Source organism: Symphodus melops, assembly GCF_947650265.1.
Source record: "Symphodus melops genome assembly, chromosome: 10".
In the NCBI taxonomy this organism is placed as follows: Eukaryota; Metazoa; Chordata; class Actinopteri; order Labriformes; family Labridae; genus Symphodus; species Symphodus melops.
In genome coordinates, this window is record NC_136700.1 from 22,550,063 (window position 1) to 22,566,291 (window position 16,229).

The window sequence follows — 16,229 nt, forward strand, 5'->3', positions numbered from 1 at the left end:
GGCTCATATAGGGCTTTCACACTTGCAGAAATCTCCTGAAAAACTCCTGATATTTCCCGAAGGGGCTGTATACGTGAACACAAACAGTTGAGTGAGCCGATGTGAGAACACCACAAGACATTCTCTGGATAATTCCCCTCAAGCCAATTGGAGAGGGAGGGGCATTTATATACAATGGACGCTGCACTGTGCATAGAGTGTATGTATGCGACCACTACCATGTCCGTGCGCGTAATTAAACGGCTGCTTTACGCTTCCTTTTCGTCAGTATGTTGTTCGCCGCTCTTTTGTTGATGTTGTCATTCCATTGGGCTACATGTAGCATTGATATAAAGGCAAATGTTCTTATTATAGCATTGCAGGTTAGAAGAATCTCTGGTGCAAGTCTCTTGAAATAATCTACAGTTGATATTTCCAGGAGTGCACATGTGAAAACTGTTACAGAAGGAATCTGTACAGAGGTAAAATTCTTTGTTGAATTCTTGGACTCTTCTTCTTAACACTGTTTCAAAATCACTGGATAGCTCGTCTGTGTCTTCATGTGCTTTAGATGATGTGTTGGACCTAAACCAACCATTGAAACAAACTTAGGCACCAGTGAACCAGTGGTTTTCTGTGACATAAAATTGCTGTTTGTTTGGTATGGAGTTTGGTAGGTTTAAAGAGGGTGACATAATGACTGTTTGTGTTTTGCAAGAAAGTGTTATATCTTTAGTTAGGAGCTCTGTTTGTAGGGTATTTCTGTAATCTTATCAATCAGCTAGGATAACAAATTGCACCTGTCGATGAAGAAGAAGAACGTCGGATTGGTTGCAGCCATTACAGCCATATAGAATATTTTCTCGTGCAATTCCAAAAATGATACAACCTACGTTTCTCGGTAGGTTGTTCAATGATATAACTGTGTGCCACACTAATTGTGTGTGCCACACTAACTAACTCATATTGTGTTGGATTGATCAAAACACCAAAGTCACACAAAACTAACCTACCAATACCTACCGAGGCATTGGTAGTCCTGGAGCTCTTGTGTTCTGCAAATCAAATGATTGTTTTAGTCAGAGGATTCAGATGGTTAAGAGAGTGAGATGAAAAAAAAAATTGAAGGACACTTAAATTAAAATTGGAGTATTTAGTAACACAATCGAGAACTGTTTGGGGACTTACTTTGGTCTGGCTCGCTTCCTGTTACTACGTTGCAGATGATATTACGTTACATCCACACTACAGTAAGTGGACATGCACCCGGTATATGTTGTACTCCATTTTCCCATCAGTTAATTTGAGTTGATTTCTCCAGATCTTGACTTCTTGTCCTTGTTATCTTGGGAAAACAAAATTACTTTAACCCTGATACAACAGAACAGATTATCTCATCATCTTGAGATAACTACGTTTGTCTTCCTGTCATGATGGGATAGTTTTCAGGCGATATATAAAAAACTAAACAATATGCTGGTCTCTGCTCGCTGCCTTTGCTCCACATACGGTAATGTTGGCCTGTTTCTAAGTTTTTTTTGTGACTAGTACAACCACAATTTACTCATTATTACTAAAAAATGGAGAAATTAAATGTATAGATGCATGTCTGTTGAGGACTTTTGTACCAACATTAAGAAACATTTAATGTCCTCAGCGCATCTGCTTTTTTAAGATGATCTCGTTGTAGGGGATGAAGAGGCTGCATGTCATCTCTCTGCAAATGAAAGATATCCCCTTTTAGCTTCTCTAATTCTTAATCAAACTGTTCAGCCTCTCAAAGAGAAATCTATTTAGAGTGAAGAATCTGTGCTGTTCTGAATTTTAGAAGTACTGCCCTCCAGCCTTTGAAAAGATGGCACTTCTTTTTTTTCGTCTTTTGTGGCTGTGAGCTCTTATCAGCGCTGCGTGTCTACGGCACATTATGATATGGGCTATTAAAAGCTAACTCTGCTCATGGATTTGTCCTTTTCTGTACTCCAAATGTGTTTATAATGACCTTGTGTTCCTCTACCAGAACGAGAAAATACGACAACCAGAAAAAACATTATTCAGAGGTAAAAGCTACATCTCTACTTAATGGTTAACATAGTGTTTTTCTTTCTCCTTTAAAAAACGCGTTGTACTTAGGGTGCTGGAAAGCTTTGGGTAGGGAAGTCAAGACCACACTAGCTGAGACCAGAGTACTCTGAGACCGAGGAAAGACTGAGACATTTAGGGATCAAGTCAAGACCAAGACATTTAATAACACTGAAAAATCATCCAGTGTGCAGCAGGCGTGTAAGACTGTAACATCAGGAAGGTTGCCGCTGTAACCAGGGGATGAAAATCCAATTATAAATGCAATTACGTTTTCTTTTTCTTTTAGAAAAAGTCCTTTTCATTCTAATCACAGTAATCACGTGATTTATATGTAATCTGGAGTCAGCTCAGTCCTAAACCGAGACAAGACCGAATTGCTTTCAGTTCCCGAGACCAGACCTTCAAAACGTGGTCTTGAGACCTAGACCGATTTCGAGTGCTACAGTACAGCACTACCTACTGATTATGTCGGGCAGCACATGTACAGAAGCTGTACTCCTTTGTTGCAGGGGTCATGGACTCTTTTCTGCACTCTCTCTTCTCAACATTTCCTGTCTCTTTTCAGCTGTCTCATCCAATAGAAAGAGGTAAAAAGGCCAATAAATATGAAAGAAAGAAAAGTAAGAAAAACTCCTCAGTGTACCCTGCTATAGAGATGATGTCCATCTGCCCACTAAGCTACATCATTTTGATATTGTTTCTTTAAATTGATTAAATCTTTAATTTTTACAACCCTTTTGGTTTTTATTCAACGCCAACCTAATTTTGACTGTTATAAAAAAGTCTTTATGGTAAAAGTGCACAACACAATATGATGGACTCTTTATCAGGGGATAAGTACCTTGATATTCAGTCAGTAGTGTTGTGTGAGACAGAAAACGGAGACTTTGTCGTGGCCTCTGGAATAAAATCTGAGCCGTTCCACTGAGAGACAGTCTGAGACTCCGACAACAGCAGGCAACCTGAGCTCAAGTCAGACAGACAGACAGAAATCGACAGGAAGGGAGATGAATGCTGCTGCCTAACGAGCTTTGTCTTCATTATATCTGCTAATAATGTCAGTGGAGACAGATCTGGTCTACCTGCCACTATACCTCCCAGACACGCTGTGGTTTAATCCCACTGTCAGCACAAACGCTCTTGAAGAACAGGCCTTCAGTATGTACAAAAATAATCAACACACTTTGACTTTAAGTCATTTTTACCTGCCTGCTAAGTCAGATTCGTTAGGATTCTACTTTAATTGGGAAACAGTGACTGAAGACATTTTATGTCATGTAAGAGGGATTGTTCACTAAGAAATTGCACCGTCTTAGTATTTTTTTTTTTTTATCGTTCTAGCTTATGTTTAGCCATTTTATATTTTTGAATGGCTTAAAAGTTGTGTCTCATCAAACACTAAAAAGCAGCTGTGCTGAGTGAGAATGCGTAAATAAAAAAACAGGTACGTCTGTGGACACAGCTATGGTGTGCTAGATAGGAGTCCAAGGCACTGCGACCAAAAGTAACATATCCTGTCTTATCCTATCATATCGTATTCTACCTTAATGTACTGGGTTATACTGTATGGGATAGAATGGTATCATACCTTAGTGTACTGTATGCTATCGTCATATCATTTCTTATCATGCTGTACAGTACAGTATCATATCATCCTATTTTCACGTTCTTATAAAGTGTCTTGTGCCTGAATTTGAAGAGGCATAGAAGGTGACAGAGGATGCTGGACAACTCAGCTCCTTTTCCATCGATTTATTTTAGACAGTACTCAAACTCAATCGTCAGAAGCAGTAGGAATAGGAAGAGTAGTAGGAGCAGGTGGTAAACCAATGGTGTCTCTCTGACTGTTTTATATTGTATCCGATTGTGACAAATAGTGAAACTAAGGGACTTAATGATGAACACAGCGGACTCTATTGCGGAGTTAGTAGTTGGTATGAACATAGTAAATATTGGACTAATTTATTAAAGATTACAGAGAAATATTCTCAAATGAAGGCTCATGTTGCCTATGATGGATTTATTGAGTCGTTATAGTATAGGTAACCTTTCATGCATATTAGCCACCACATTTTATACTGGATCACAGTGTTGATTCACGTAAATGTTCCGTATAATCGTCATCAAGAGATTGTTTTTTGACATTTTAGCAAAGGGATCTGTGTCGGGTCAACATGACAACCAGAGGGCCCACAAGAGTGCTTGTTTTGGATATTGTAGTATGCCAAAAATAATCATATAAAAAGGCATTATCTGATCATATTGGTATAGCTGAGTTTGTTACAACTCATCTCAGTCATGGCTGCATCTTCACTTCATTCAATATCCAACAAATGGCAGAAAACACAACAAAAATCCACACCGTACAGACAAAAGATACTGGTTTGATCAAGTGCTACACTCACCTACTGGTCTCCATGTCTCTGTGTTGATGTATATGACAATACAGCACAGGTTCAATGAGAAGCTGGAGCTGAGTTTGATGCATTAAAATTACAACATTTTGTATACTAAGTTTCCTGGAACTGTTTTGCTCCTGTAGTCTCCGGCATGTGAAAATTAAAGCATTTATTGCTGCATGTTTTTTTTCCTCAATCTGCAGGCAATTAAGCACCTAATAGGCAGGGTTTGATGATTCACCAGAGCCAAACAGACACTTAAAACATAAATTAGCAGGCCGGCAGGGAGGAAAGCTGCAGAGAGAGATGAGAAAGACGAGAGGGGCGCGGTCTCCCCTGCGGGAGAGCTGCTCACATCCACAGAATCAAGCAAGCATTATTGTTCCCTTGAAGTCTATCACACGCTAACAGGAAGGCTCGGCTTCATCTTCGAATTTACAGCCACTACTGCTTTCTTTTCCCTAAAATTTACTTGATACGCTCGATACTACTTTGCAGGTTAACGTGTTAACGTGTTAATCTGTCAGAGGAGAACTGTTGTGAACACACTGTGGGAGATAAAAACTACACTTGATCTTTAAGCCTGCAGCTTCTAAGCAATAAAAGCTGACTATTACAACCATAAAGCATGGCGTCAGAGAGAATGATGTTGTTGTTGGTGGTCATAATCTCCCGCTGTAATACCAACCCAACAGAAGCAAAAGCTCATAACTGATGTGAATTCACAGTGCAGATGGACATTTTGTCTCTCTGTGCAGAATCTTTATATTTTGTTTTCAATGATTCTGCACATTGTTAAAAAGTAATAAACAAACTAAACACATTGCAATGAGGGTCTGTGTTTGCGTGAGAGTAATCTTGTCACAGCGTCTAAGAAGCTCATTACGGTGGCCAAGCACTGATGCAACAATAACAGAGGGATGGAGACAGCTAATGGATGTCTCACAGATGGAGAGAGACTGTTTTCTGAACATGAGTCAATGTATTTCTGTGGGCTATGTCTGGATTTCTAAAAATGCTAATTTAATGATTAGCATTTGTACTTTTCCAGAGTGGTGGATCTGACTTAACTCTTTGATAGAGGTCATTGCTGTTTAGATAAATTAATAAATAAATGTCAAATTTAATTATAAAAAACATCCTGAGCTAGAATTGCTCTTCCTTAATGTTTCGTAGCATTAGCTGAGTCATACTTGCACAACTGTTAATTGCGCTTTTTAAAATGATTTTAAAAAAGAAAAATCTATATAGGATAAAAATCAATTCCTTGGTTTTAAATGTGAAAACACTCAGGGTTCACTGTAAGAAAAGCACTTTGCTCATCTCCCAGCAAAACTCTGCAAGAAGCAACACTAGCCGCTAAGGCGATGAGCCCAGTGCTTTCTGGATGTTTGAGTGTTTGAAACCCTCGGGTAGAAGTGAATGGCACTGACTTTTTTTTTTTTTTGCCTCTTGCTAGCATCAAAAGAAAAAAAGTCCTAACGGCGTAGATGTCTCATTTCTATGCAGTCTTATTTTATGTCTATCTCCCGAGTAGCACATTTTTTGATCTGCACCCTAAAAGTCATACCTTTTCACTTGCCTTCTTTGGAATAAGGTTCTTCCAAAAGACATTGTGATGAAGTCTGTATTTTTGAGGTTTATTATATTTATTTTTTTGCATTTCTTTCACTTAAAATATTCTTGTGCATCTCTTCAAAGTCTTTTGAGTCTCACTCTTAGTCACTTTCTGTTGTCAGGAATTCTCCAGTTTCACTTTTACAACTCATCATCTTTCTTTCTAAAACCATTCTTCTACTGACAGAGATCATTAAACTTTAGATGATCTTCTCTTAAGCGGTAATGAGCGGACACTGGAGTCCCTGCAATGTAAAGGGCACTCTGAGGGAGCAGCTGCACACAGGTTATACTACCGCCAACCCTCTAAATATTTAAAGATGTTGGGGGCGGCCAGCAATTCTGAAAATCACATTTCAGGTGACTGTGTCACTTCTGATTTAATAAGCGGCCGTCATGTCTCCCCTACTACAAGAGAAGTAGAGGAAAGTGTTCTCTAACAACATTATCTGCACCCACAAGTCTGTTAGCAAAACTTTGAGAAAGCTGGAGGTGGAGCGAAGAGAGGAGTCACAGAAACACGTTGACATTTCGATACGGAGAACTCTGCAGCTTGTGGATTCACATAATTGTTTTTATTCTCGTGTTTTCAGCTCATTTGTAACGATCACACATTTCAAACTGCACACATTGTTTTCTGTCCAACAAACTTTTTGGTTCAGATGATGAACAAACTGACAATGACTGAACAGTTCAGCAGGAAAATGAATTCTGGGAAAATGTCTCAAGCACATGAAAGAAAAAAAAAGACAAGTGCACATTCTGCCTGGACGAGCTGTTGATTCACTAAACCACACAACATTTTATGTGTCCAATGTTTGCACGAGATTTCTCAAAAGGACAAAACCTTCCCAACACAACCATGACGTTATGATCAGTGTCCAAATTAGCCAAGTTCATATTGATTGTCTCTCAGCCTCAAGTGGCCACTTGAGGAACTACAGATTTTAGATCTTTAAATATTCAGTAAATGTATTTTATGCTAGCTGTTGTTTAACTTTGCATCCTTCAGGAGAAACCATAGATTATGAGATTGCCTTTTTTACACATGCCAGATATTTATTTCTACTGGTCTCCTTATTTTCATTTTGTTAATAATATCTCGTAGTGGTTTCTGTCCACCTTTCCTCTCTTGTCAGTAGTAACTCCAGTCGTCCTCCTCTCTCTCTCTCTCTCTCCAGCTGCCATCGAGGCCTGCTTGGGCCACCTGCTGAAGAGACGGGCCGCTGGTTTCCTCCGCAGCGACAAGATCGCAGCCCTCTTCACCAAAGTGGGCAAAGTCTACGAGACGGCCGGTGAGGTTTGTCGGATAGTGCAGGAGCAGCTTCAGCAGCAGGCAGATCTCACCAGGTTAGTGACAGAGTTCTTCCCTCCACCCTTTTTAAAAAAAAATTATTTCATCTGAATTGGACTCTTTTGACAATCACTGCTAAGAAAAACTCAAATCTTAGGAAGTGAATTTTGTCTCATTTCCGGTTCAAACTATATTTTATTACACTAAATATAAAAGCCACATTTAACTGGAAAGTCCAGATAAACCAAATTTCTTGTATAAAAAATAAATGAAAAATATGACATGCAGGCAATTTTCATGCCTCTTGTGCTTATCTAGCCAGTGAGGCAGAAAGGAAACGCCATGAGATATTTTTCGACCAAAAAAAGACATTTACATAGTTGCTGAAATGTGAGTTTTTTGTAGTAACTGCACGGTACCAGGTCCTCTGAACCTTGTCAAACTGAAGGTGCAGCCATTATGATCATCATATAATCAAAATGTCCTGCAATGGCGAGCCTTAAAAATGTGCTGTGAACCAGACACTATAAAGAAGTTGCTACGTTTATTTTCTTTGCCAAAAAGAAGATCAACACAATCTCCAAAACTTTCTGACTGAGAGCCGATCCAAAGCAGACGAAGAAAAGCTAATCTAACGTTGGTTCTTTTTTGCTAGGTTGGAAAAATGACATTTGCAACCCATTATAATCTTGAGCAATGAAGATGTCTATGTAGAAATTATGAAGTCAGTCACTTGTCTTGTTTTGTATCTTTAACAATTCAAAGGTCAAGGGGTTTTCTGTCAGGAGTTAATCAACTTCTGAATAATTCACTGATAACCGACAGCTTGAAAAGCATTAGTTCTTACTTGCTCTTAACTGAAAGCCTTAGCAGAATGTGTTTTTATATGTATATATTTTATGAAAGCTGCTCATAAAAATAAGCATTTCTTGTTTTTAAGAACGCCTGTAATTCAGTTTCAATAGGCCTTACATCAAAGGTCTGATACAACGTGTACTTTTGAGCTGAATGAATGCACAAAGCTGAGTTTTCCAACACGACTCTCACTTCTTTCTGGTGCCATCCCCCTCTACTTAAATTTCCACGTGAAGTCGGTTTGAGACGATGTGTGAACTGAAATGGAAAAATTCAGGAAAATATAGTGTGGGCGAGGGTGATGATGAAGTTTATATACTGCGGCCCCTGTGTGATGTTGAAATCTTTTTGCATGTAATGAAGCAGCTTGGTACTCTGCTCTGCTCACCAGTATGTTCTTTTCCACTCATTTGTCTTATCTTTGAATTACACCATTTGCACATAGCATTGACAAAAATAGCCATCATTACGCTTTGGATTTCCACAGCGTCTTTTTTATGTCCTGTCCTGACTTCTGAGTTAGGCAAAGCTTTAAACTGTGAGGGTGAACAAGCAACTCAAAGACTTCAGGGGAAGAACATTTCTATACATTTTCAGGAGTGCTTGTATGAAAAAAAAAAAATTATCTGCCTTATTTTAGAATTTATAAACATAATGATTCATACATTTATACAAGTTACGGGTTTCCTTTATTGTGAGCCATCTGTTCTTCCATGTACACTAGGCACCTATAATCACACAAAACACAAAACTATGGATTCACTCAGTCACCAGCAGACTCTCTCTCGGGTCAGCTGAATGTTTACCCAACCTGAGCAATCTGTGCTCGCACTGTGACAAACCTTAGGCCTGTGTCAAGGTGTGTTGAGAGGTGTGTGTTTGTACGTGTGTGTTTGTGTGTGTATTTTGGCGCGTATGAGTGTACACAGAAGATGATAAACTGCTTTATCTGTAGGCACTTTTGTTCTCGCAAAGCAGTTGGCAAGCCCATTAATTGTCCATTAGCCCGAGCCACATGACTACCACGTCTCTCAAGGGCTGCAGAGAGCTGCTTTTAAATGGAGAAAAAAGCTTTGTGCAACAGGCAAACACACACACACACACACACACACACACACGTGCAAGTCTTCAAAGAGGATTCACTAAAAAAAACTAAACATGACATGTATCGTCATTGCAACATGTCAGAAACATTATGTTATGTAAATCAGCTCTCTGTCTTCATATCAGTTGCTTCCTGTTGTTCATCCGTCACATCTCATTGGCCTTTATTTCCCTAGATAGACACCTCACACAGAACATTACAACCTGTTGTTGTGTGTGGGTCGCCTGCTTTCCAAACCCGACCACCACAACGCACACAAACCCACGCATTTACACAGGCATCTTCCCACCCTCCAACCTCTCCCTTCCCCCGCCGTCATCCCACCTCAGAGCTACATCTCTCATTTACCATGGTCGTCATAGCAACATGGTGTGTGCCAGTGGCGAGGAAAGAGCAGAAGAGCATGATGGGAAACATGAGACAGAAAGTGTGAGAGAGAGAATATGAACAGACATCATCAGTAGAGTTAAACAGTGAAGTGAATGGTAATTACTCTGTGTGTTTGTGTGCGTTTGTGTGTGTGGTGTTTTCTGAGGGATAATTCCACTGTATTAAATCGAAAGGAAACCCAAACATGTAGTAGCTATTAACCTGTATTTGTTCTGCTCACACCACAGGTCGAACATTGAGTCATGGGACATTATTAGCTCGTTATTTAGATTATACTGTAGATGAATTTCACATCAAGTAACATGTAGCATTCAAACTCAGATATAACATACCTTCTCTTAAACAAACTGTAGGTCTATCAAATGTCAGTCTCCCTCCGTAAGAAAAGGATGTAACCATCCCGAAGCCAAGAAGGGAAAAACACATCATGAAAGTCTAGATGCCTATTTATTCACTCATTCTTTTTCTCATTCATATTCATTTGTCAGCTCTAAATCTGGTAGCAATCAATGTAATCAATCCCATTCGCTACATGTTGACATTTGTTGACTTTTTTTAATTCAGTAAGAGCTATGGCAGAGCTCAAAATTGGGGATGGGGGGGGGAGCAGCACGCTGAAGGAGGTTGAGGTATCGAGTATAAATTCACACTTAGCTATCATGGTGGCGTAGCAATACAAATACAAACCAGGAACAGGAGCCTACCAAACCTTATGCCCCTTAACACTTAGAGACAGAGAAGTGCACAAGACCAGAGTAAACATATACTATCCTATCAGTGCCACCCAGTGAAATCATGCATCTTCAAAAATATGACGTAACACTACAGTATTTGGAAGTGTTCTGTCTTTATGGATTCAGTACAGAGAGAATAATACATACACGTTTAATAAATAATATCAAGCTTTTCTCATGTGATTAAAAGTTTGAAAAAGGATTCTATAAAGAGGCATTTTGATTGGTTGGTGCGATTTAAGGTTTTTTCCTGTCAGAATAAATGTCATGAGGTCATTAATGTCAAAGTAGTTTATCCTTATGAGAGCATGATTCTGCTCAGCAAATGTCAGAGAAGTCTGACTGTCCGTGCGATAATAAAATGTCTTGTTTGCTCAGCTGACCAGAAGGCACAAGAGTTCAGTTCAGGACAGGAGCACGCTGATGGTATCATCCTCTGATCCTGTTGGACAAAAAGAAATCAAAGTTACAAACGTAGTTAAAGTTAGAATCAAGTGGTAACCTCTGATATTCAAAAAGGGCAAACGTGCAAAACACTGCAGTTCCCCAAGTGTCCACTTGAGGTCGACTCTAAAGTGAGTCAATCCCAATTAGGTTCCACATTAAAATGTCCAACTTTACAGCCTGGTCAAAAAAATAATTTTGTCTGAATAGATAATTGTTTTGTGGGCGGCTGTGGCTCAGTTGGTAGAGTCGTCGCCCCCTCAATCAGAAGGTTGAGGGTTCGATCCCCAGCTCCTGCGAGCAACATGTCCGATGTGTCCTTGGGCAAGACACTTAACCCCAAATTGCTCCCCCTGCTGTGTCTGGGGTGTATGAATGGATAGTTACTGGATGGGCCTATATCCTGCCCATCAGTGTGAATGGGTAGGTGTGATCTGCGGTGTAAGAAGCGCTTTGAGTAGTCGGAAGACTAGAAAAGCGCTATACAAGCTCAAGTCCATTTACCATTTACCATTTTTCTTCATACATGCTGCAATGTGGTACTGTGTAGGTGAGTGTATTATGGATGAGTTGTGTAAAATGAGTCTTCTTTATTTTAATGGTTATTTTTTGGGTCATGCAGCAAAGGGCCGAGGTTACAGTGTAGCCTACAGTTGCTGCAGCCAGGACTACAGCCTCTGTAGATGGGGCTATCAGCGCTCCAGGGTTGCATCTCAAGGTCCTCCTCGGCTCCACCTCTTCGCCTGTTTCCATGTTGAACAACAGTTTTGTAGAGATAGCATTTACATAATGTCGACAGCTAACGTTGGGCTTTGTCACACCTCTTGAGAAACCGATGGGTGACGTCACTGTCACTACTTCCTTCATTTATACAGTCTGTGGTGAAAACATAAAATATAAGAGAAGCCAAGATGCTTTTATATTCTGTCACTGCTTCACACAGCAAGCTTGCTTCTCTTTGCATTGTATCACTCTGTCTTCATCCTGATTTTCTACCAACCCCAAGGAGGATTGTGAAAATCGTGACTTAGCCAAAACTTCCCTCACACACAGAAACACACACACACACACACACACACACACACACACACACACACACACACACAACTCACACAACTCACGTAATATAAATTCATGCTGAGGGATTTCTAGCATCGTGACTGTCACCTCTTCAGCAGACACACACCAACACACTCTTATTAGCTTCTTGATGTGTGTGTGAAGGGTTTGGTCTGATTTCTGTGGAAGTGTCACAGATCAAACTGAGTCCGAGATGAAAGTGCTCCTCACTTCATCCTAACCTCATGAATCTGCCTCCATATTCATGAAACACTCGAGCTGTCTGATGTGGAACATAAAACACCACCTTTTGTTTGGCACAGTGAGGATTCAGAGGAAACCTAGCAGTGATCAGCTCTGATTAATGAGGGTGAGTTTTAATGAATGAGTGTATTTAACGTCCCATTATACTGTTAACTGCTGCCTCCTTATGGTCAGATTCACTGTTTATTTGCATCCGTTGGCTTTACATTGGCTTGAGTGTATTATCTACAATTAGGACTAAGTCTCTGCTGAATTACTTCTGCAAGTTGTTGCAGGTTAAGGGAATGACAATGCAAACAAAAGTCCTTTTTACACATGCACTCCTGGAAATGTCTGAATGTAATTGGTCATGCAGCCGACGCTGGACACAAACGTTATTACCCCACCCACCCACTCACTCATGATGGGTTTCTTTGTACTGTTATTGAAGAGAAAGGACGTTTTATATAGTCAGATATCAGTGAGAGAGAGAGAGTGGGGAATGACATCGGGTTAAGAACCATAGGCAGCTCGCCTCGAGGACTACAGCCTCTGTACATGGGGCGAAATTTAACCACAAGGTCACAGCAACTGCGTCAAAAAGGCAGTTTAGCTATAAATCATTCACAAATAAACAGATAATTTAATTCTAAATCATTTATTACTGCAGTTTTACTTTCCTTTCTTCATATCAAGTTACTCATCAGTATCACCAACCACTGGCTACCCTGTAAGCCCTAAAAGGTTGCCCATTGCTCCCAAAGGCAGAAGTTTTTTTTTTTTTTTTTTTTTTGTACTACTTCATAAATCTGTGAGAGAAATTTTAGAGACATGCTTCTCACACACATGCCCAAATCACACACATGCACGAACAGGACCTGTGGACATGCATTAGTAGAGAGATGTCAACTGTAGACAATAGTACATGGGGATTGCACTGGAACAAATACTGTAACAGTGTTACATTGCTGCTACAGGTTGTTTAACGTTGACTTGCCAGTGCTCCAATCTCTGCTGCTGTTAATTGCGGGGCACATACCACAAGTTTATCAGGCTTCAACTGCGGCTTCAACACCACCATAAAAAAGAAAATCAAAGTAAAAATCAAAAATCATAAATAAAAATCAAGGTCCCCCCAACGGTGCACTCTTAACTATGTAACGTGTGCTTTCAAATTAATGTCTTAATAAAAGAAAACTGCCACGTTTTCCTCAAGCCGACATGAGTTTGGTGGCAGAGCTGATAATTTAGTGTGTCGCTCTGATGCACAGTCTTCAGTTTTGTCCTGGTTACAAAGTGAACAAATGTATGTCGGCCATAACTTTGTGTCTACAGTGATGGTGAAAAAGGTTGATGGAAGGCACTCCTTATTTGAAAGCAAAATCATCATTATTCATGTCATCGCGCTGTGCTGTACGTCCTACAGGAGAACCCAGAGCGTGAGCCACGAGCCCCTGAGGAGACAGGGCTCGTCCACCACCAGCCGCCCCCCTCAGCCGCTCTCTGCCCAAGCCATCAAGCACATCTGGGTCCGCACGGCTCTGTTCGAGAAAGTTCTGGACAAGATAGTGCAGTACATCGTGGACAACTCCAGGTGATGTATTTCAGTGGCTCAAAGCTCGTCTGCATGCTGTGTGTTTCAGCTGGATGATGAACAGTCACTTCTGTGCTCGCTGTACGGCTGCTTTGTTCTGGAAGAACAGCATGGCGCCCGTGTTCGTTGCGTCACGCACAATGAAATGATCCACTCATACCACTTCTGATCAAAGACTCACACATGAAGGGGGGGTCAACGGGGTTCACAGACACAGAACAATGTGACTCACTCTCTTTAGAGACATAAACATCCAGCTGGATTGCTGCTGGCTCAGGTTGTGTGGTTTTTGTTATTCTGTTTGTTTAGGATACGGAAAGGCAATCTATCGTACTATTCTGTCAGACACTAGAATTCAGAAAAGTCTGCACCAAGTTGCAATGATATTTGCAGTACCACAGAATGACACTCAGCAAACATTTGTACAGGACAGACCGGCCGGAGAAGAAGCGCACCAGCTCACTCTCTCCCTCTCCCAAACAAACATGAATTTTGGCAGGTGTGCAGTGAATTAAACACGCTGGCTGACAATGAAGCAACTTTAGCTCACATACTGCTTTTTAATTCATAAGTAAACTATATGTTACCCCAGTTCCTTGTGATCAAAACAACATCAAGGTCATTAATAAATCTAACTAAGGGTTCAAGTGTGTTTGTGCCCAGCAGGGATGTGCTGTCTTTATTTCTTATGTACATTTTTGTTCCTTTTTAAGAGTCATGATGTCACAAGGCCTCTCTGAAATGTTGGAAAGAAAGACTAAGGGATGACCTGCAGCAACCTCCTCGGGGTTGAACTGGAGTAGATAGATAGATAGATAGATAGATAGATAGATAGATAGATAGATAGATAGAGTTGACATCATACTTTCTTTCACCTTACATAATCGCCCAGCAGGACTCCTCATTAAAAAAACAGCTGACATTCAATAGTCCTTTGACTCACTGTTTCTCTCTGTCTTTATGCATGCAGTAAATACTACGAGAGGGAAGCACTGATGCATGACTCAGTCTTCGGGCCAATCCTGGCAGCCCTGCTGGGTGAGTATTTTACACCGCCATCTACACAACAAATGTGCCGATATTCTTGTAAAAAAGCATAAAATTGGCACTCATTGGTTTGAAGAATTGCCCTCATGAAAATGACCTCAAATGCTCTTACAACTGTTTTTAAGAGAAAACAATGTCGTCTCCTCTGTCAGTGTGACAGCAGGCAGGGAGGACAAACACAAAGTTTAATAACCAGAGAAGCAGAAACAACTACAAACAAACAGCTTAGCATACAAAAGCAGAACAAACATCTTGAACTGTTTGATAACTGGCTGTGCAACACAATATAGACGTGGAGCAAAGAGGAATCGAGGTGATGCTGAGGCAGACAGTGAGGGTCAATCAGGGAAACAGCCGGAGTATGTGTGCAGAGAAGAAATAATGAGGACACCTGGTGGACAAAAAGGGAACTGCTGAGAAACATTATTCTGCCCAAATTTAACAAGTGAAGAGCAACCTTTTCTTTTCTGTTTACACAGAATCAATGCCAAATTGTAGCTTGAGAAAACTATAGCTGAGTATCAAATACTGTTGCTGTACTAAAAACTTAAGTGTGTGTGTGTGTGTGTGTGTGTGTGTGTGTGCGTGTGCGTGTGCGTGTGCGTGCGCGCGCGTGCGTGATCAGTGGGCCCCTGCGCTCTGGAGTATACCAAACTGAAGACGTCGGATCATTTCTGGACGGACCCGTCAGCCAATGAACTTGTTCAGCGACACAGAATCCACGGAGCTAACCGGGGCCAAGACACTGCGACCGGGCGCCGGCCTGCTCTGGGGGTGAGTGTCACTTTCATGTCAGGGATGTGATCTGTTGTTTTGGTTTTTGCACACATAGAAGTCTGTTTAACTTCTTCTTTTTTTTTTTCCTTCAGATCCGTAAGAGGCAGTCGAGTGGCAGCATGTCAGAAGATCGGTTTGCTGCATCAGCGAGGGAGTACGTCGAGTCTCTTCATCAAAACTCCAGAACTCACCTCCTCTACGGCAAAAACAACGTGATGGTGCAACCGGTACAACTGCACACACTCAGTCTGTGACTACCAAACGTTCAATGTTTGTTACTGACAGCCAACCTGACAGAACTAAAAGGCTTTCTCACAAGTGTCGCTGACAGCCTGACCCTGAAATATTCCTTCGTTGCTCTTTTATGGATGTCTTTAACAGCAGGAGATTTTTAATATCAGACGGGAGTTTAAATGTTTTCAACATATCCAGGCTGTCAGCTGAAGCAACAGAGTTCAACACTATTATGACAGTCTTGGTCTTTTTCTCAGTGCTATATGCATTTGAACATATTTATGTTAAGAGTTAAAATTAGTTAAAACAGTAAAGAGTATAAAGCAGGTCCATTACCTAATCGAAAAGATCCATTTGTACCAGTTTCTCACTGGTC

General features: G+C 40.7%; 1 protein-coding gene across 3 annotated transcripts in view; it reads left to right on the forward strand.

Annotated features, from left to right (window-relative positions):
• sgsm2 (small G protein signaling modulator 2) overlaps nt 1–16,229 on the forward strand; it is a 62,792-nt gene that overhangs the window by 29,137 nt on the left and 17,426 nt on the right. For all 3 annotated transcript variants that reach the window (XM_079354421.1, XM_079354423.1, XM_079354422.1), the window contains exons 3-7: nt 7,259–7,427; nt 13,628–13,795; nt 14,766–14,833; nt 15,468–15,616; nt 15,712–15,846. In XM_079354421.1, the coding sequence (XP_079210547.1) occupies nt 7,259–7,427; nt 13,628–13,795; nt 14,766–14,833; nt 15,468–15,616; nt 15,712–15,846 (689 nt within the window). The remainder of the gene's footprint in view (nt 1–7,258; nt 7,428–13,627; nt 13,796–14,765; nt 14,834–15,467; nt 15,617–15,711; nt 15,847–16,229) is intronic.